Source organism: Drosophila obscura, unplaced genomic scaffold, assembly GCF_018151105.1.
Source record: "Drosophila obscura isolate BZ-5 IFL unplaced genomic scaffold, ASM1815110v1 contig_186, whole genome shotgun sequence".
Classification (NCBI taxonomy): domain Eukaryota; kingdom Metazoa; phylum Arthropoda; class Insecta; order Diptera; family Drosophilidae; genus Drosophila; species Drosophila obscura.
Genome location: NW_024542774.1, coordinates 6,341,309 through 6,362,728, shown reverse-complemented (window position 1 = coordinate 6,362,728; position 21,420 = coordinate 6,341,309). Strand labels below are relative to the sequence as shown.

Below are 21,420 nucleotides of genomic sequence, written 5' to 3'. Positions count from 1 at the left end.
CGAGGTGCCGCGACAAGCCACGGGAATCTCCTCCAACAGGCAATACTCTGACCGAATCTCTCTGTTGCCCAGTCAGGTTGACTCCTCGGGAAGTGTGTCCCAACTTCGTTGCCGCCACAAAACTCTGCCACCTCTCTCACATCCTTGTTAGTTGGGTTCTGTTTGTGTCATGAAACTTTTAACTATGGGTTACTTGCAGGAGCTGGAGCTGGAGCTGGTGTCTCCTTTGTTTTCGCTGCTTACGTGACAGGGCAATTTTGAAAATAATTTCAAGTCTTGCAGCCAACACGCCCCGCAGTAATTGTTGTTACGTTCCAAGCGAAACAAAACTATCACTCAAAGAGGAAGGGGTAATGGGGAAGGCAAACAGTTTCCCATTTGTTCAATTCAAGTCAGTGGAATACGACCATGACAATAGACTATCGATAAGGAAATATGGCGATCAATTACCTCACGTTTGTGATTAATTTTCGCCAAAGAAGTTCACCAGAAGGAAAACGAGAGAGAGAGAGGGAGAGAGTGAAAAATGTGTACATTTTGCCCCATAAAAGTCTTGGTAATTTATATAAAAAGTGAAAATGTTATGCTCCCCCAAATGGGATTCATTTCACGATTATCAAAGTCTTTGGAGGCGCCACCCCAACTCCAAGCCCTGTCCCCGTGCCAAGCAAGCAAGCGCTCCACGCCCTTTTGATTAAGGGACAATAACCTTGCAGCAAATGTTGCTGAAATTCATTATTGCATCGTAATGAGGGTAAGTGGTGGAAGGCAATGGGCAATGGCTCCCAACAGTGTAATTTGTGCTGGCGAAAGCCACAGGATTTTATTGAGCGGAAAATTAAAAGCATAAAGTTGCACGCTTTAAATTTAAATGCAAGACGGTGCCAGTGGCAGGACTGGAGCAGAGTCACCCACACAAGTCCACGGCCAAGATTGCTGCCCCACTCCCAAGTGCTCCTAGTCCGCTGCTGCAATCTCCCGGCTTGGACTCAGGCGCATACTAAATTCTACTTATTGACAGGCTGCACATGGCAGAACGTGTTCCGATAAGCGTTGTGCCACTCGTCCATACTAGTCGCAGTGCGTTGCAACGTTGCAACGTGGCAAGAAACCAGTTGACAAATTGTGATTGCGGCATTAGTGGCAACATGAATCTTCCGCCAGCAAGGGGGTACCCATATTAATTGGGTAAATTATGACATATTTCTGAGTGAGAAATATATTTTAATATCTCCACGGGTTACCGGGGTGCTCAGCAGTTTTCCCATTTTCCCCCAGACTGCAACTCGCATTAGATATTCATGAGTTGCAAACTAAGCAAGGAGAAGATGAGACCCCAAAGGACTGCAGAGTGGAGGAGCACAGGAGTGTGCAGGACTGCACAGGAAGGTTGAAAGAAGGAAACAACAGACATTACTACCCCTTGAACTCGACTGCATCCGCATAGGACAAGCCTCATTATCGTTGCAGATTATGACACTGTCTTCATCAGAGCTGTGAAAGTGCTGCCAGGAACGCAGGAGGACGGATCCTTTTGAGCAACTTAAAGCGAAGCTTTTCCCGGTGCAAAGTGTTTTATTGAGTGGCCAGACGAGTTTCAGGAATATTGAACTGGGTATGATGGTCGAGAAGGTCGAACTGCAGAATCTTGTAGGTGGACACCAGCCACTGGCCCATGCAGCGACTGTTCTCCCGCACATTGCCCATCGGTGTGGGTGTGGTGGAATAGTCCCGACGATAGCGGACGAAAATCTCGGCAAAGATGAGTGGATGGTCCACAGTCAGTTGCGATTTATTTGAATGCTGCCGCATCAGAAGCTGCACCTCGTCGAGATCCTTGGACGAACTGAAGTCGTTGGTGCGACGCAGCGCCACGTAGACCACGTCGATGAAGGCAAACTTGTGGCCGTAGTGCCGCAGTAGCTGCACCTTCAGCGGAATGGAACGATATATGTGTTGGCGCTCGAAGCGCATCATGTTCAGCCGCCAGTCGCGGGCTCCGTCTATCAGGTCGTGACTGATCTGCTTGTATCCCATGGGCGTGGAACATCGCTCGACATTGCGCGACCGATGGCGCCGTACGAAGTCGGTGATGATGAGCGCCGCTTGGCGGGAGTTCTCCAGGAACCTGGCCTCTGAAAAACCCCAGTCCCACAGTAATTTGAGCTTCAGCAGACTCAGCTTGCTGGTGAGCAGGCTCCACGGGCTGTAGAAGTAGATCATGGCCGGCAGCGACACATCCCGCGGCCTGTCCACGCTGCGCACAACGTCCAACTGTATGTTGAGGCGATTCGTCTCGGTGCTCCTCCTCAGATCCGGCTGCGGACTCAAGAACGTCTGACGGCCATTGACCGGGGCCTGTGTGCCCAGCAAACGGATCGCTCTCCGCTCCTGGCCATGGTGCGGTGTCCGATGGCACGGAAATATCCGAGGGAGCTGCAGTGGGAGGTCGAGTCTGAGCTTCGGTCTGACCATCATGTTTCCATTGTTGAATTTTGATCAAACTTTCCCAGATGTTAGCCGAAACATATCACCCGCATCTGAGCTCTAGTTCCCAAATGACGTAAGAGTCAAAGGCGAAACATCAGCCCCAGACACGGCAACGGAACGTGCCAAACACAATTAGGTAACCCCCCGTAGATCCGTTGTTTGCATTTCATAAACTTTGACAAATCTAATTTCGCATATTGACGGCAACAATGAGCTCTAATTGCGCAAACAGGGAGACTAAGAGACTCGACTCCACATGGGAGTTGGCATCTGGCACACACACACACACACACACACACATCAATCGGCGGCATCCCGCAGGAGTTTGGCAGACATTGATGCAGAGAATGTGGCCTCTCCTCTCATCAGTGCGGCACATCATGCATTAGAAAATGCGAAATGCGAAATGCGAACAATGCCCTGCCCACTTCCTTTGTTTGTTTGTCTTGCGAATGTGCGAATGTGCGCTTGGCCCTCATCCAAAGGGCACACAAACAATAGGCAGCCGGAGGAGACTTGCGACCAGACACGCCTGCCCACACCCACAATTCAAATATGCAGCATTCCCCACCATTGCGGAAGGCGTGTCAATAAACTTAATCGAAATCAATTTAATTGCTTCACATTTGATTGCGTTCCAGTACAAATTTCATATGGATAATTGCAGTGAATACCAACCCATGACAACAGCAACTCAAATTCCATGCGATGAGTACAGTGGCCTCAAAATATGATAGCATGATTATTAAAGAATTTTGTTAATGTTTTTGCCAATGGTTGCAGGTACTTAAAATCACAGTACAGTTTCCCCAAGCGATTACAAATTGAATACCTGAAAGTCAAAGGGGTCCCTTCAATGAGAGCATTTCCATCTCGAAGCCTACAAAAGTCTTTAAGTATGCAGAGGACACAAGTCCTAAAACCATCCATGAGAGGACACAAGTCCTAAAACCATCCATGATTCATGCTGGAGATTTATCAAACGAAATATGAAATGAAACGTAACGTAACGAAAAGGATAACAATCAAGCCAATGAATAAATGCAGAAAAATGGTCGAGAACAAGTGGAAAAGCAGCGAGGGATTCGCTGTGAATCGAGTTGATGCCGCAATGGAAATGTGAGGCGAGTCGAGTCGAGTCGAGCATTCCAGAGTACGATTATTTGGACACAGCACACAAAATCCCCATGTAATCCCACCGGCAATCCCAAAGCGGAGCGGACACCGGGCCCATCATCATCATCATAGACAGAGAAGAAGAGAGAGAGAGAGAGAGAGCAAAGTATTGCAATAAAATATGTTAAGTAAATACGGAAAGAGTGTGGTGGGAGGGAATCATGGGGAAAACTAAACAATAAGCCAGAAAGTACGCTTGATTAAGTTTAACTTCCGGTCCGTTATAAATTGAGCATTTATGTGGGATTTGTTTGCGAAAAGCGTATCTACTTTGTGGAACAAAACCCAAATGCTTGGGATCTCCTCTCCTCTCATCACCCAAAAATGTAACCCATCCAAACGGCCAACCATCCATCCATCCATCCATCCAAACTCCTCTCTCGCTTGCGCCGTTCGTCCTGTCTGTGCAGCCAACACACACACAAAAAGACACACACACACCCTCCCGTATGTCTATTTCCGGCGGAAGTGGTGAATAAAACATGAAACGAAATAAAATGACGGCTGCCCCAAGGCACAAGCAGTGGTGGAGGTTGAGGTAAAAAAAAAAAGAAAGAGACTTTTAGTGGCCTAAAGTGAACATCCGTTGGTGAACGAACCTCGCCTGGATAGCTCTGGATTTTGTTTTGTTTGCTTTGGCGTAAATGGCTAAATTATTCGTAGACCGGCCAATCGAAGGGTCAACAAAAATTAAATGGCAAACATTTCGTTGATAAACTCTCAAGCACTGCAGGAATCCACCGACAGGGCTCTCTCACGCCGGAGCTCTGGGGAACAGAAATGTGGCCAAAGAAGTAAGGCATTTAATATCCGTAAATAAAATATTCAATTTCCCCCAACTGACAAACTTAGGAAATGGCCAAGAGACGGAATACATATTTACCTGTTTGCAGAAATGATATGAGAATAATATCTCTGTTAAATCGATGTGATAGACTTCCTTTCAACATCTTCAGCGACAACTTTGACTTGGAAACTATCATTGAATTCCCTTGAATACGAGTATCTGCTGATAGGAGTATTCAGCCCATCAGGATATTATAATTCTATTTGAAATCGTAATTATCATTATGGCCCTGGCCTAAGGCACTCAAGTAACCAACAGATTGCATTTCGGAAGACCATAAGCTGCAGTTCAGAGCCCAATCTCATTTGGCAGAGTGCTGTGGCCAGGACAAGGACTTTGCCAAACGTCTGCATCATTAACGATCCTCTGGTTGGATTGACCGCAAATTATTTTAGCAGGATTTCTACATGGAAAAGCAATAAATACAAAACTAAACATTGGCCAAAGCAAAAGCCAATGCCAATGCTTTCGAATGGACAAATTGGTTGATTTTGCTATTTGTTGGGTGGTATATTTATTGAGCAGACTAACAGATTATTGTAATATTATTTTGGGCTATTGAAGTACCGGATGCATTTGGCTATAGGAGGTTTTCATGGTTGAGTCTTAGGGAAAATAGGGACTCATGCAGTAGCCGCAATTCGAGTAGCAGGCCGGCTCACAGCAGTACCCACAGGGACAACAGCCGTAGCAACAGTTGCAGTCGCAGCACCGTCCGCAGTCATACCCTTTTCTCACCCAATGATTGACCATATCGTCTGTGGGATATTTTTCACTGGATGGCCAACACTTCTTCTTCTTTGGCTCCGGCTCCGGCTCTGGGGGTCTAATTCTTACCTCATCGGTTACCACATCAACAACCTCGACAACTTTATATTTGCTGTCCGAACCGGACCCTTTTTCTTCCGTCTCCGACCTGAGGAATGTCTTGATACGTAGCACGGACACATTACTTCCGTTGCTACTACGACCAAGCCCAGACATTTGTTCGTCACTTGCGAGTGACTTGCCCGCAGAAGCCGTAGGCACATTTCCCGCCGAGCCTATATGACTCTTGAAATCCACGGGGCTACCCACCAGGCCTATATTGGTCTTATTTTCCGTTGGGTTTAAGGAACTCATTTCAGCGATCTGCTTCGTCAAATCTGTATTTCTGGCGGCATCCGACTCCATGGGAACATGTTTCACCGACTCAACCGTCTCCTTGTACACAATGACATTGGGCTCCGATTCGAAACGATGTCTATTGGAAATGGGTTCAGATGCCGAAATAGATCGCCCCGGTCGCGTCACCGTTCGTGCTGCTTCGAATTTTCCACTTTTGGTGTTCGACGCGAGGTCTTCTCGGTGGCTGTTTTGGAATGTGGCCGATCCGACTGATCCTCCTTTCAACGAAAATGGTCGATCACTTCGAGGGTCGTTTGACTCGAGTTTTAGATCACTCGGAAAGTTCTTTGGCATCTGTATTCGATTAATTTGAGGGTCCTTTGACTCGAGTTTTCGATCGCTTGGAGGGTCCTTTGATATCTGTTTTTGATTACTTTGACGGTTCTTTGACTCGAGACTTCGATCACTTCGAGGATCCTTTGACGCCTGTCCTAGATCACTCTGAGGATCCTTTGACGCCTGTCCTAGATCACTTTGAGGATTCTTTGACTCCAGACTTCTATCACTTTTAAAATGATATGCAACTTTGGTGTCAGCGCCTGCTGCATCACTAAAATCGGCCACAGATTGTCGGGTCTCTATGGTCTCTTCGGAAACATCGCCAAACTGCGTCACGGACATCCTCTTGCTGATATCCGTCGTTTCCACCACCGGCATTGAACCGTCGTCTGGTATCATGGCCACCGACTGTCGAACGGTCAAAACGTACTCAGTTTCGCCTGTGCGGTGCGTTAGCGCAGCCTCCTCTTCGAAGATGTTAGTAACGGTCACAAACCCAGGCTCTTCGTTATCATTGTCGGTTTCGGGCGTTTGGCAACACGTGATGTCTGTCTGGGCGCAGCTGTCCTGGCATTGGCAGCAGTTATTACTGCACTGGATGTTCCTTTGCCTGTTCCTTCTCCTGCGGCACCTTTTCTTCTGCGAGGACGACTGGCAGACCTCTTCATTGGGCATCTGGAGTTCGGCCTGGCAGGCGCAAAAGCACGCGCATGGAGGATATTGGTGGCCTTCCCCAATTTCCCTATTGCACCGCACACAGAAGACATTGAAGCCGGGCAAACAATCCTCGATTCGGTGGGCCATCTGCATGGCCTTCCACTGGGCAGCACAATGGCAGGGGCAGGCGTGGGAGACATCGTAGGCCTCATTGCTATTGCCTGCCATGCATTTGCACATGCGGCCGTTCATCTTGGACGGGAACAATCTTCAGAATGTTCTCTGATCCCAACTGAAACAGCGCGCACATTAAAACCAAAATATATAAAAATTTTGGGGACCCAACAAACAGAATTTAAGATTTAAGTGAATGTGAATTGAATGGAAAATATTCCCAAAGCAAACCTTAGTCCAGGCATCCCTTTATGTATATATTTTTGTTTTTTTTTAGAGATCAAGTGTTCAGATTGAATCACATAGTTCAGTTACCAAAAATCATTCGTATTTCCTTCGATTTTATAAGATTTAAATTGAAAGTAAGAAATTTATTGCGCAGAAATGAGCCACGATAATAGTTTGGGTGAGTTCTTCACGAAGCTCAACCTGGCCAAGTGGTACACTGGCATCTCCGACTATCAGCTGAAGGCCATTGCCGGTATAACCGCCGGACTGCTGGATGACTTTGAGCAGGGGACCAGCTTCCGGATGGAGGAGCGACTGAAAATGCTCGGCGTGCATCCGCTGGTCGGCAGGCGAAAGATCCACACCATGGTGCAGCTCAGTCGGGGCAACGATCTGGCCTTCCTCTTCTTCATGCTCGAGGGATACTACAAGACATGCAACAAGGACGGCAACTACACCACCAACGAGAAGCTCCTCATGATCGCCATAGCCAAGATTGATCTGTTGCCCACGCTGAATGAGCTGGACCGGATCCTGCCACCGCCGCAGCTGAGTCGCTGGGATGTGCCGCATCAGCAGCGGCTGAACCCGGATGAAGTGCCTTCAGCACAAAGTAAGCAGCCCAAGGTCTCCGCACCGGCAAAACCCACAAGGTCGAAGGCCAGCAAGAAATCCCCCAGAGATCCGTACAAGCAGCGGTTGCGGCGGCCTGTGGTGAAGCCCACGAGTTTCCTCTGTAAGGGAGAACGCAGACTTGTCGTCAGTTTTCCCTTTTGGGCGAAGGAGTGTCCGCCCAACTACGGAAAATCACGCGATCCCCCCTGGTTCTCCCTCTACAAACTCGATCCAGTTAAGCGTATCGTGAAGCGCACCCTGGATGAGACTGTCGACAAGTACTTCGGGCTGAAGGAGCTGGCAGCCAAGGCGGACACCAACGGAGAGTCGAAGTTGGCCTACGAGATGGCCAAGCAGCAGCCGATGTTCAACGAGGAGCCGAACCTCTGCACCCACCACCAGGAGATGATTGCCCAGGCGCAGCATCTCAAGGATGAGCTTACGGTGAAGGCGCGCGACCGTTGCCTGGAGATGCTGGACCCCAGCCAGCCCCACAGCAGGGTGCGGAGGAAGCGCATCATCGACCAGCTCGAGTACGAAATCGAAGCGTCCTTGGAACGACTGCGCCAGGCCATGCACACCGATCAGGTGAAGGTGATGAAACTCAGGGACCACAGCTGTGTGGTCTGCCAGGAGGCGCTCGTGAAGATAACCTGGCCCGATCCTGGCCAGAAGGTGGGCAGGGCTCTGGTGGGAGAGGGCTGCAACCTGGCGCACACAGCCACCACCACTGAGGGATTCACCGGAAGGAGGTTGAGCGGCGGCGGACTCAACAGCGAACCTCAAGAGGTGCCGCAGGTGTCCGCCAGGCTGGTGGGCGGTGGCCTGCACATGGACAAAATCGACTTCAACATTGAGCCGGAGCAAAAGTCCGCGATCGAGGCGAACGAGTGCGAGGGGCATCCGGAGACCCCCAAGTCCCGCATCACCTTTCTCTTGGATGAGAACAAGGTCAAGCCTATAGATTTGGCCCGGGCCAAGCCAGTGAACTGTGATGGCTGCGAGTACAACAGCAGCGTCAAGTACACCAGGAAGAGCTTCTTCCGGGCACCAGACACCCACATGCCGTACAATTTTCGGTACCATCGAGTGCTGCAGTCGGGCCAACCGAAGCCCTACGACCTGGCAAAAATCGTCACAAAGTCGATAGTGAAGGCGCTCGAAAAATCGCAGAACGATGAAATAGTTGGCGAAACGTGCCCATTGCTAGAACCCTACAAAAAGCAGCCGCCAGAGCTGGAACAAGAGCTGGAACTTGACCCTAAGACACAGAAAACGAAACGAGTGTCGAAAGATTCCTCTTACCATTCATCCGACACAGAGGAATCCCTGGACTCTTCGAGCGATCACAGCAGCCGCAGTCAGGTGGATCACAAGGCGGATATCGTGAACGCTGTGGTGCGCTGTGCCAAGGCCATTTGGACTAAGAGGGCGGCCATCAAGCGGGCCGAAATGGATCGCAACGAACGGGTGCCCTCCGATCACTCCCTCAGGCCCGAGGTGCTGCACTACGACATGGAACACTTTGATCCGGATGATAATGAGCTGATGGATCGCATGCTGGCCGATGGAATGAAGGAGCTGCGGAAGCACCACCGCTTTGTGTTGGCCACCCTGCCGGATGCCCACAAGATTCCCATACTTCGACAGTGGATCAAACGGCGCTACGGCAAGGCCTACACGCAGCGGGAGCTGCAGGAAAATCTCAAGGAATCGTTGCAGGTCTTCGAGACGGTCACACACCTGCAGAACCACCCTCCCAAGCCGGACAGAATGGGGCTGGCCCACACCCCGGAATCGAAGCAGAACTATGCATACTACAAGCCGGCCATGGCAGAGGTAACAATGCCAGAACCAGCCTATATACAATGATCTATTAAATGCCTTTCCCTTCCAATCCCACTTGCAGGCGGGACGGGTTAAGGCCGCCTACTACACGCGGCTGAACAATGTGTACTTGAACCAGATGACCGCCTGCTGGTATGCCATGGGGAACTACCTCTGTCCGGGCGGACCGCCGCGCACGACCTTCTACGCCTACATGGCCTCCAATCACCAGGACGTATTGCGGGCCAAGTTGTGGAATGGCGAGTACAGGGATCACCGGCAATTTAGCGAGAAGAAAAAAAACAATTAAATCTTTATTCGCCCGCGGCTCGGGCTTCATTTACAATTATTGTATGTCGATTTGTTAAATGTGGAACGGGCGCGACGGCGGAAATGAACACCCTTGCTGGCCAAGTACCTAACAATGGTGTATTTTGTGTGGCTCTTCAGGGTGGCCGTATCGAACTTCAGCTTACGCCTGACGATCCGCAGATCCTCCATCTGTTTGATTATGTGCATAACTCTGTGGAGGACTTCACCCTTGAGCGTCTGCAGCCTGGCCGCCAGCATATTATTGTCTTTGGTAGTCCATGGACGATCGTCATCCTCTTTGGCAGTCCACGGACGCTCGGCTTCCGCATGCTGCCACTGTAATAACTCTCCATCTCCATCCTTGTGCGGCGTATTCGGTGTGCCAGGCTTCGATGTGTCCTCCTCGCTCTCAAAGATTGGACTCATGGTACTCTGTGGAGTGGTCTCGATTGTGGTGTCGCTCTTAGCAGGCGTCACCGGGGCAGTAATCTCGACAAACATTGCCTCAAAGATGACCTGCAGTTTCTTGGCCATTTCGTAGCACAAATGGCCCGGAGTCGTGTACAGATACGTGTTGTGGAACAACAGTTGCATGTCCCGCTCGAACTCAGCGGCATCCCAATACAGTCCGTTGTAGAGACGATTCTTGATGAACCGCAGATCAATGGGCCTCTCGACAATATTGTAGTAGTCGTGCAGTCCCAAAAATGGTGCATCTATCGGCTCGTAGAATATCCAGGCCAGTCGCTTGTATTGGCTTGAGAATAGCTTTCTGATGATGGCCTTGCATGCGTTGCTGCCCGGAAAAGTCTCTTGATTGCGGGCGCGGCTGCGATTGCGGTCCGATTTACGATTGCGGTTGCGGTCGCACATTTTGCAATTGGCAGCGAAAAAGGCAATAAGAATTGAAAGATTAATTAAATCAAAGCACGCGTCAAGTTTCGCACTGAAATCGAATGAGTTGGCAGCACTGCCAATCACAGGGTTGCTCTGAATGCCGCGGAACTAGTTCCCATGAACATTCAGCTAAACTTTGAACGTAAATGAACATGTAAAATGTAATTAAAACGTATTATTATAGTACTGGCGGTGCAGTGAAAACATGGAATTTGCAAATCTTGTATGTGGTGACGATCCAGCGGTTCGGTTCGTCCATTTGCTCCTCGGCGGACATCATGTGAGGCTTGGAATAGTTGCGACGGAAGCGCAGGAAGAGCTCGATGAACACGTGCGGCAGAGGGCAATCGGGCTTGGACAGCTGTGCCTTGAAGTGAGGATCCATCTGGATCAGCGCCTGCTTCATGGACTCCAGATCCGCCGGCGTCTCATGGTCGGCCACGTCCCGTACGCCAAGCATGGCCACATCGACGACTGCATAGCGCAGCCCAAAAATGTTGTACAACTTCACATCGACGGGCACAGCCTTCTGTATGTCCTCGCGGCGGAAGCGCATTAGATCCGCACAGCACTCGTGGGGCAGTTTGATGGCCTCGCTGGCCATCTGGTAGGTCACATTTGAAGTGTAAAAGTCGTCGGACATATTGGCCTTGTCCCGCAGTTGGACCATGTCCGTCAGTTTGACGGCCAGCTCCTTGGTCTGCTCCAGAAAGTCGTCCTGCCGGAAGTCGCGGTCCCAGGTCCAGCGCAGCTGCCACAGCTGCAACTTGCTCAGGTAGTACTTTAGGGGACTGTACGCAAGCTTCAAGTGCGGCACGAAAGTATCCCTCACAATCGTTTTGTTCGGATCCTTCAAATAGTTCGGCATCATGCCGAAGTGTTTCTCGCCGAGGCAATGGCCGATCGGATGGCACAGCGATTGCGTCGTCTGCGGTGTGGCCATAGGACTCACGTAACGTATAAATTTATGCAACATCTTTCGTTGAACATTGAATAATGAATGAATATTGTTGATTTTCACTATGTTTGTTTCACTCTGGACTCTCAAATCACAGCTACTGGGATGCCCCACACATTTGATGTGTTTATGCCGGCAAACATACTCGCATTCTTCGCATAGTTAATTATTCGAGTGTTTAAAGTTGTCCGGAATTTAACATAATGAATGTGGGCGCTTATCTGGGCCACAATTGCTGCCTTTCCCCCCGCCTGGGGAAAGTCCTTCCCTTGCTGCCACAGAATTTAATCTAATTCAGGCCCAATGTCAACAGTCCCTTTTCAGATGGGAGACAGGAGCGCAAATATAAATGTATTGAAGCAAACATTGAATGTTTGTATCCCTTCCCGATTTTGGCCCCAAAAATTTCATCGGTCAACCGCTGACGTCAGTTATTTTAGGCACTCTGTTAGTTTTGGGGCACCAGCAAATGTACAGTTTGCATATTATTTTGTGTTGTTTATATTAATATACCCTTCCAGTTGGTATACGGTTTTTGGTTTTTATACAGATTTCTGGGCATTCAGAGTATACAAATTTAGGCATTTTCATCTAGCTTTTGCGATCGAACTTTGTTCATAGAAAACTTTTTGCTGCGGGATTACAATGGTATATAGCAGGATTACACTAGCCCGTATAAATGAATAAACATCTGGCTAGAACAAGTAACAGTCAACAGAGGTACAATAAAATACCCTGTTAACGCAATTCCCTTGGTCAGGCGGCAGGCAGGCGGAGAGGGCATTTTATTTCCCATTTGAACTAAATTCCCCCCGCAAACTTGGCTTCCACAATGCGTGGCTTTCCCCTGCTGTTAGCTTTGATCCACAACGCTGCTCCTTCCCCTCCTGCTAACGTGACTTCCACATTCCACTTCTGTTAGCTTGCAGCCCACAAATGCAATCGTTCTCTCTTTGCATGTTAACGTGCATGCCATAAAGAGCGTAGCTGTTAGCTTACGTTCCTCAATGCTATTGTAAAGGCGATTTACGCTCCCAAATACTCCCCCCCTGGTTCTTAGCCATCATTTCTTATGGCAACACCTTTTCAGTCTTGGGGCATGTGGCCGATTCCTGCTTATCGCGTGGCAATTACACTCGAACTCTAACGACTGACCCACTTGCGGCTGAACGGGAGCCCCCAGAGACTCTGACTGGGTCTGTGCCTGTGCCTGTTCCTGTTCCTGGTGCTGACCTTTGGCACGCACTTAAATGCATCGCTCTGTAAGTTTAAGTGACGACAACGCACCCTAAAGAGAAGCCACGATATGCAAAGCGGGTTTAAGGCGCGAGCAGCTCCAATTAAAATCGAGTTACCATTTCCTTTACACTGCAACTACAACTGCAGCGCCTGCTACTCCTCCTCCTCTTCCTGCTCCGCCAATTGAAAATTATGCATGCAAAGGCAATCCACAACATAACAGACAATTGGAGAGCTGATAAAAACGAGAGAAAGAGAGCGAGAGAGAGAGAACCCAAAGCGGAGGTTAAAAAACGCAGGAATTACTTGTGCTCCAACATGGGATTCCTTTTAAACCTGTCGATTCATTGATAGCTGGTTGCCTGAGAGATGTCTGGAACCTGTTTTCCCAGCGATCAAGATGATGCAATTTCCCTTTCTGCCAGCATTGTCAGTGGGTTCTAGATAAAACTCCCTTTTACATCTTCCACACCTTACCCCCTGATGCAAATCCGCAAATACGGAGAGCCGCCACACTCAATCAGTTGACAGATGAAATTATACACCTCGGGCCTCTGGGCAGGTGCTAAAAGGATCGCCACGGGCACAGTACCGAACTCTTCTCACACATCACACAAAAAAAAACGTGTGTGAGGCTGTCAGAAAGAGGGCCCCCATATCCCATACTCGTACCTGTGCCCGCATCTCATTGGAATCGGGCGATAGTCCATGTACCTACATACATACATGCACAAAAAGCGGCAATATGAAAGCACAGCACAAAAAAATGAAGAGACAAGCAGTAGAAGGCGAAGGCTCCGCTCCAGAATTGAGAAGATATGAGAAATGTACATTTGGACAGGCTACACACGGGACACAGAAAGAGAGAGAGGGAGAGAGAGAGTCTGATAGAAGGGGACGGGCAAACAGGCAGACCGACAGTCACATGTCAAACATTCTTTTGACACTTTGTCATAGCATCTCCCAGTGACACTTGTCAGCAGTCGGATTTCGCATTTGGGTGGAATCTGCTGCGGATATGCCGCAGTTGATTTATACCTATACATTTATACATCTACGCTTGCACGAGTATTTCTATATCTGTTTACATATGTACATATGTACATATTTATGTATGCATGTGCCCGTGTGCCCATGGCATTCACTTATGAATCGCTTTGAATTCAATTTTGCTAATGTATGATGAATGCCCGCGACACACCGCATCGTCAATCGTTGTCACCCTTTTTGTGGGTACTGAAAACTGAAAGCTGTAGAGTATTGGGGAGTTGTTTGCTATGCTGTGTTCAGGGCAGCTTTTACAAGCTCCCTGAGAGTTATTTCGATCTTCAAAGATGATTTTGTTGGAGGACATTTTGACCAATTAATTGCTTGCCAAATTAATTCCTTGTAAAATGCACAAGGGTAAAAGAAGGACATAGATACAAAGATATTCCTTTTCGGTGAACGTTTATAAATGTAGCATGTAAATGTATATCTGTGAGAAAAAACCGCATATAAAAGTATGCCAAGATCTATATGAATATTTTTACAAACCAAACGTAGACGCTCCCAAAAACAAAATATCCTTTAAGGTTAAAGTACAATTTAGCGTCTTAAAATGCCTCTTCCTTTCAAAACTCAATTTGGTTGCCACATTTAACTTTTTCCACTGCCCTGCCCCGAATATTCAACTTTTCAAGCAGAAAATATGATAATCAGTCCTAAGAGCGAGCAACTTTCGTTCGAGTTGTTGCGGATGGGCGGGGGGGCGTTCTCGGCGGGGGGTTTCAACTAACCCAATTAGCGAGCCGCCGAATTGAGTGAACAGTTTTGCTATTTAACTAGCGATGAGATGGCGGCCATTTATCAGGGCATCTAATCTAATCCTTTCAGTGGTCAAATAAATTAAAATGGAAAGCCTTTTTCGCCAGCCACTAAATTACACCAAAGATAATTAACAAACCTGTGGGTGGATGTCTCCTACTGCTACTCCTACTCCGGCACCGACTCTGAGAGGGAACCCCCGGATGGGTCTTTATTTAGGTCTGCGGCGGAAGTGGCAGTCAGTGGAGCAGCAGGAGAAGAAGAAGAAGCCGCCCGGCGAGGAGTAAAACTGAAATTATAAAATGGTGTAAAATTATAGAAGGAGGCGGCCAGACGAGACAACCAACGTCCTTGGTATCCGCATTCGCGTCGTCCTCGCTGGCTATTTCCGTTGTAGGGCATTTTTCCAAATGAAGTTTTCAAGTAATCATGAAAAAGGTAATTTAATAAAAGCAAAATCGAGAAACATAAAACTAATTTACGGCCTGAAATTGCCTGTGAAAAGCCCAGCCGTCCAGCCGCCCAGCAGCAACACAGAACTTGAGGCATGTGAAAAATCACCAACTCGGGGAAAGTCCTGGTAGTACGGGCAGAGTAGAAGTCGAATAATCCACAATTCAGGGCGGAGTCGAGGTCGAGGCAGGTCGGGTCGGGTCGGTTGTCAGGTCAGGGCTGGACCTTTGAAGTTCAAGGTTAAACACAATTCACGTTTCGAGGGGAACACTGGGCGTTTGGGGTCCAGCCAGCTGTAATAATAGACCCGCTCAAGAAGAAAGGATAAGCATAAGCAATCCAGTCCGAGCAAGCAGTTCGACATATCCGGCAAGGAGCAGGACCAGCAACAATGAACGGACACACAAATCGAGCAACTGCTGACACACATAAGGGGGGAGGGCTCTCCTTCTGCCGCTGCCGCTGCCCCTGCCCCTGCCCCTGCAACCACACTCGACCGCACGTATGACAAAACAATTTGGAAGCTTATTTATTCTACATATTTTTTTGCCTCGCCCGCTCTCTCTCTATCTCGCTCTCTGTGCTCTGTGCTGCTGCCTCTTGGCCAGTGTCCAAGCGGTGGAAATATGCGGCCACAAAATGTTGCAAGGCCAAGAGCTGCAGCAAACATTGTTCAAAATTCTAAAGGACAACATGTTAAAGTTTAAGCAAATATGTTTGCCACTGAGCAGAGTCCGGCCCTTTCTGTGGGACATCCTTGCATTGCCCATGGCTGCAACATACTGCTCTCTCTCCTTCTCTCTCTCTCTCTCTCTCTCTATGTGTGTGTGTGTGTGTGTGTGTGTGTGCCCTCTCCCCATCTCTGTTCCATTCTACCAATGCCTAAGATCCGAATTCAAATCAAAGTATTTAAGCAGGAATTTTCACATATTCGAGTGAGTATGTGGTGTCTGTGGTGTCCCTTTGCATTATTTAAAAGTTGCTTTAATGCCATTTTATGTTTCGGCATGCCACACAGAAAAACTGGGCCAGCAATGAGCCCCAGCTGGAAGCGATGGAGATGGCGATGGTGATGGGTATGGGAATGGGGAAAGTTTTCTTGCCTACGCAAATGAGACCCAATTTCGAGAGCAGCCACTTCGAGGAGTAGGTCACGCGAGCCACCGAGAGAAGAGGCCACAGAAGCGGAGCTTAAAGAGACTGAACGTCGACAGTTTATTTGGCAAGAATTTTCGGTAATTGAGTGAAAAATAGTTGGCAACAGCGGCTGCTTATTGTCTTTAGTTGCATCGATAAATTTGCGCCAGCACCGCCAACTACTTTTACCTATGAATTCAAAACTCACAGCTGCACGTGGCTGTCTTTACTGTGATTAGCAATATGTTTTATTCCACATTTTATGTGGCAGAATTAGCCCCAGAAAATATGAATGTTTCCAAAGCAGATGGTTAAGCCTCCATTTGTACTCCCTCTCACTCATGGCTGGGCCAAGCACGCAGAGCATAATCCAAAACAGAAATGTTAAAATCCATTTTAATTTCTATTATGCAAATTTACTCAAGTGCCATGTGTCGGGGAGCTGTCCGGGCGTCGTCACATTTAAGCGCACTCCACAGGCCGAAGAGGTCTGTGCCACCCATTCGCACACGCTCGCACTCAGACACTGACACACACATGGTGGAGGATGCGGCAAGTGGGCAGAGTCTAGTCGCCAGATTCGCCTTGCCCCGAATGCATAGTAATATTATTATGGAGGATTGCTTCGGCCCATATTGTGGGGCCGGAACCCGTGCTCGGGGTCAAGACTGGACCCCAAAAAAAATAAATGTACGTAAAAATAAAACTTCTGTTCTGGTCTCGTTTTCAGTCCTAATCCTGGACTCGCTCCCAGTTCCAGTATGCCGTCTGCCATATGCGCACAAACTTTTTGCTAACATAATTTTTGCGGACAAAAATTTGGATGCAGAAATTCCCGTAGCGTTGCTGCTGCTGCTGCTGCAGCCCTTCATTTTTGACATGGCCAATTCAATTTATGAAAATACTGCACAAAGGCGGCCAACGAAACAAGGCAAACTCCATGGCTGCATGTGGGGCACGAAGAAGCCCAATTTAAATGCTTGCCGAGTGACACATGCGACATGTGTGTGTGTACAGGGACAGGAGATGGAGCTGCGACAGGAGTGGGAATCTGGGGACAGCAGTGGGATCAGAAGTAGCAGCAGGAGACGGTTCTGGGGACAGGAGCAACATTGCTGACGACAAAGCAAAGTGGGTCAAAAATAGAGAAAAAATGCGAGGCATTTCTCGCGGGTGTCACACACACACAAACATGCTCACATGTGTACATGCACACACACACATCACAAATGTTAAACATCCTCGCGCCCTTGTCGTGCCTCCCACCCGCACCCCCACCCCCACTCACGGTCACTCCCACTCTCACTTGCCACAAAGGCCCAGCGGTGTCAGCGGCGTCAGCGGCGTCAGCGGCGGCACTTTGACATTTTTGGAGCAATGTGCCCTGCGGCTGGTGGAAAGGCGAGTGGCAACGGAGCGGCAGTGGGTCTGGAGCTGGAGCTCCGTCTGAAGCCGCGATTGGGGCGGGGGCCGAGGGCCGAGGGCTTGCTCTCTGTCCCTTGCCGCTTGGGTGAAAGGCAAATCATGTGCGGCAGCAGTGGCAGCAGCAGCAGCAACAAGAGTAGCAACAAATGGAGCAAACAACAAAAGTTTAAGTTAAATTTACTCAAAACGAAGCTAGAGATACCCTTGGAAGGTACCCCTAGGATGCCCTTAAGTTCGCACTAACTAAAGGCAACCTTTGACAAAATATATGTTGATATATAGCTGGATCTTTGCAGTTTACAGTTTAAAAGTATTTTCTAAAGTATTTCCGAACTTCCTTCAAGGCCAAGTGCTCTTGAGTGCTCCGATCAAGCCCAGTTTTTCCCGCTTTTCTGCTGCTCTCAGCCCATCTCTTTTTTCCAGCGATTACCCAGCTACCCAGCTTGGCTTTGACGCAGACCGCTAAAAGTAGCAAATGTGCCCTGCCCTTGGAGAGGGTGCAATGCAATGCAACATGCAAATAGAATAAATGGAGCAGGACCGGCGAAATGGGAAATTCTGAATGGGGGGGGATGGCAGCAGCAGGACGGCAAACAGAAATGTGGTAAGGGAGCCGGGCGGATGGAACGAAGGAACCTCGACATTGATTTCGCATTTGGCATTCGGAATCGTGCTCGGGGACTTCCCCCAGAGAGAGGCGCGAATCAGTTTACGTATGTCAATGGCGTTCGTTTCCTTTTGTAATAAAATTTTATGAGCCGCCGTCGCCTCGGCATTGTCAATTTTTATTGTTATTGTTTCGGCAACATAAACTTGAAATCGATTAGAGAGAGAGAGAGAGAGAGCAGCATCGGGTGCTTGGTGCGAAAGAGACAGCGCGAGCGGAACCACAACTTTCACAAGTCAAAAAGCTCAAGTGACAAAGTTTTGCTTTTGATTTATGGCCCGGAATCAGGAAAACGCATAGAACGCGAGCGATCCGGCTGCTCCCTCCCCCCACAGCTAGAGTTTACATCCCATGGCTAATGCCCCTGCTCCCTGCTCCCTGATCCTTGCTCCCTGCTCCTCCCAGCTCTCTTCTTGCTGCCAAGCAAATCAAAAGTCATCGTCGTCATTCGGCCAGATACGGCCAGATAAGTAAAAGCCAAAAAAAATGAAGGCAAGTAAAGTCAAAAAGTTGGCCCACAGGCTGAACAAATAAATCACACAAATTAAACACAGAGCCGAGCCAGCGACCAATGCAATTGGATGTCGGAAAGTTGCAAAACTTCTTCTGCACGACTCCACACGACTCCTGGATGGGCGGAGGGGTGGAGGGGTGGAGGGCCTTGGGAGAGGAGCTCTCCGAGAACTGAAGACGAAGCAGATTGCGCCTGCCGCTTTTATGATGCGGCCAGCAAAAGTTCTTTCCTTGCCCGGCTTATTTGCGCCTCGGTTTCCTCTGCTTTCTGCTTTTATATATATTTTTCTTGGCTTTTTTTTATGCATTTTCCTTAATTGCATTAAACTGTAGGGGGGTCATAGAATTGTTTGCCAAGGGAATTGACCAAATAAATTGTTGTTGACAAAGCAAGTAAGCGATGTGTATGATGTGCAATGAATAAGCTAAGAGGATAAAGCTAAGCCTAGACTTAAAGATATTCATAGGGCTAGGTACACGTATGATCTGTCTGCTTCCGGAACTCTTCCCACTGATATGCACCTGTAACAAATATTTCCTATAAGCACAGTATCCCTCCAACACACACACACACACACACCTAATCACAACCCCCCAGAGATCCACACAAGTCAGACATAAGACATAATCAACAAATATACTTCTTCCAATTGCAGGCCAATCATTTCGATTTATCAAATTCCCATTAACAATCGATAACTTCAGGACGAGCATTCCCGTTATCTTCGAGTCCCAATTGTCGCCCTCCTCCGCCACCGAGTGGGGCTGGAGGGGCTCGCTCTCTCATGAGATGATTGCTCGACGCATTCACACGTAAGTCGTTTGTAATTTAGTCGAGTTCATAATCATAATAATTATGGGGATGGGCATGGGAATGGGGATGTGGGGTGGCATGTGGCTGCCAATTGGGGGGTAGCTTACGGACAAGCAAAGTATGTACTTCCAGCGAGTTCTTTGGGCTTTTATTTGGCTCTTTTTTTTGTGCGGTATTCTTGTCCTGCCATTTCCTGTGCGAGTGTGTCCATAACATGCGCAAATAACATAATTTCTGGCATTAAAATCAATTTTCATCTTTCCCCAGACGCCGTCAATTGTAGCAGCTGCTCCCCGAGATTTTCATTTACTCTCCCATCCCCCAAGCCCCTCTCCACCATGGAAAACGCTTCCGTTCTATTTGCCATGAATTGGCCGTGGCATTGTCGTGAAAATAATGCAAATAGTAATTTCTGGAATTGCCTTTTGGCTGCCATGGCGGCCACATAGCTACAGTCAGTGGCAGAGACATACACAGACACAGAATTGGAGCCAGAGTCAGGGTCCGATTCAGAGTCAGAGTCAGAGTCAGAGATTTCTGGCCGAGAAGGCCTGCTTCTCTAATGACAATGGGCATCATTTTCATTCCCATTCCCAATTTATTTGGCATGTCGTGGTCGTTCTAGTAGTCGTTGTCTGCGCCCGAAATGGCGCCCAGCCACAATGTCCCCCTAAAATTGTCGACCAGACAATATTTTCCACACGACAGTCATACTCGTAATGGTAACGGACGGACTGGGGGGTGAGGGCGTACGACGGCTCCATAGGGAAATGGCTAGCACTTTAATCTTTAAGTTTCATCGCAGGGAAACAAAAAAAAACCAAAACGAAACTTGGAGAGTCAATTCCTTAAAGGCTTAAGCGAGAGTGTCAGGAAAGGGAGAGCCACAGAGGGTTCCCAGAGTGGGTTCTTCGAGTGAAATAAACATTACAAAATAATATAAATGCGAAATATATGGGTAGTGTAGCCCATGCTTCCCCACGGGTGATGGGGTGTGGGTGATGGGTTGAGTTGGGTTGTGTTGGGTTGGGAAGGACCCGCGCTGAATGTGTGAAAAATGAAGGGAAATGCCGCGACGCTGAGGCGGAAATGAAAAATGCACGAGTAAGAAGGACCGGAAATGCTACCAGCAGCGATAAGAATGCTTTACGGTACCAGAACAAGCAGAAAGCACGAGAAAATGAAGATGAAGATGAAGACGAAGACGACGACGATGAAGTATACAAACAATGAGAGAAAGAACAAAAACAGCACCAAAAAAAAAAAGGAGTAATACACTTAAAAGTAGACAAAAGCATTAAGGGAACCGTATACTCGTAGTAGAGTATGCAGTCGAGTGCCTGCACGGAATGAGCGGAGAACAACAGCCAGGAACAGTTGGGAATTGTAAGTCAAATATCGCCTGAATGAATGAGTGAAGGAAATAATGAGCCACAATCGTTGCATTCAACAAATTTAATTGGTAAAAATCAACCGAAACAATGAAATATCAGCGTATGGGCGGGCATCCATAAGGCAAATCTTGGGGAATTACAAATCCAATTAGCCGATGCCTAACATAAAGTCTGATACGCTCGACACTTTCCATTCTTATCTGTTTATCCCTGCAAATTAGTCTCGATACTCGGCTCTCGGTACTGTTGACTCTTGACTCCATTGCCAGAATTGAGAACATGTGTCATTCAATTGCATGTGGAGAGCTAAATTGAGGGCCCCCAAGGAGCACCATCCAGGCATCG

The 21,420-nt window shown here is 48.3% G+C and overlaps 4 protein-coding genes across 4 annotated transcripts; 1 reads left to right on the top strand and 3 right to left on the bottom strand.

The window, feature by feature from the left end:
- Positions 1-1,555: 1,555 nt before the first annotated feature.
- On the bottom strand, positions 1,556-2,566 carry LOC111074506. The gene has a single exon (XM_022367307.2). It carries the CDS (start codon positions 2,476-2,478, stop codon positions 1,576-1,578), a length of 903 nt encoding a protein of 300 aa, XP_022222999.2. The 5' UTR covers positions 2,479-2,566; the 3' UTR covers positions 1,556-1,575.
- Positions 2,567-7,066: 4,500 nt separating this feature from the next.
- On the top strand, positions 7,067-9,865 carry LOC111074533. Its single transcript, XM_022367334.2, has 2 exons — positions 7,067-9,472; positions 9,543-9,865. Exons 1-2 carry the CDS (start codon positions 7,175-7,177, stop codon positions 9,768-9,770), a joined length of 2,526 nt encoding a protein of 841 aa, XP_022223026.2. The 5' UTR covers positions 7,067-7,174; the 3' UTR covers positions 9,771-9,865.
- Positions 9,758-10,729, bottom strand: LOC111074535 (bromodomain-containing protein 2). The gene has a single exon (XM_022367337.2). The coding sequence runs from the start codon at positions 10,643-10,645 to the stop codon at positions 9,797-9,799; it is 849 nt and encodes a 282-aa protein (XP_022223029.2). The 5' UTR covers positions 10,646-10,729; the 3' UTR covers positions 9,758-9,796.
- A 118-nt stretch (positions 10,730-10,847) lies between these two features.
- Positions 10,848-11,612, bottom strand: LOC111074534. Its single transcript, XM_022367336.2, has one exon. It carries the CDS (start codon positions 11,610-11,612, stop codon positions 10,848-10,850), a length of 765 nt encoding a protein of 254 aa, XP_022223028.1.
- Between the last annotated feature and the right edge of the window lie 9,808 nt (positions 11,613-21,420).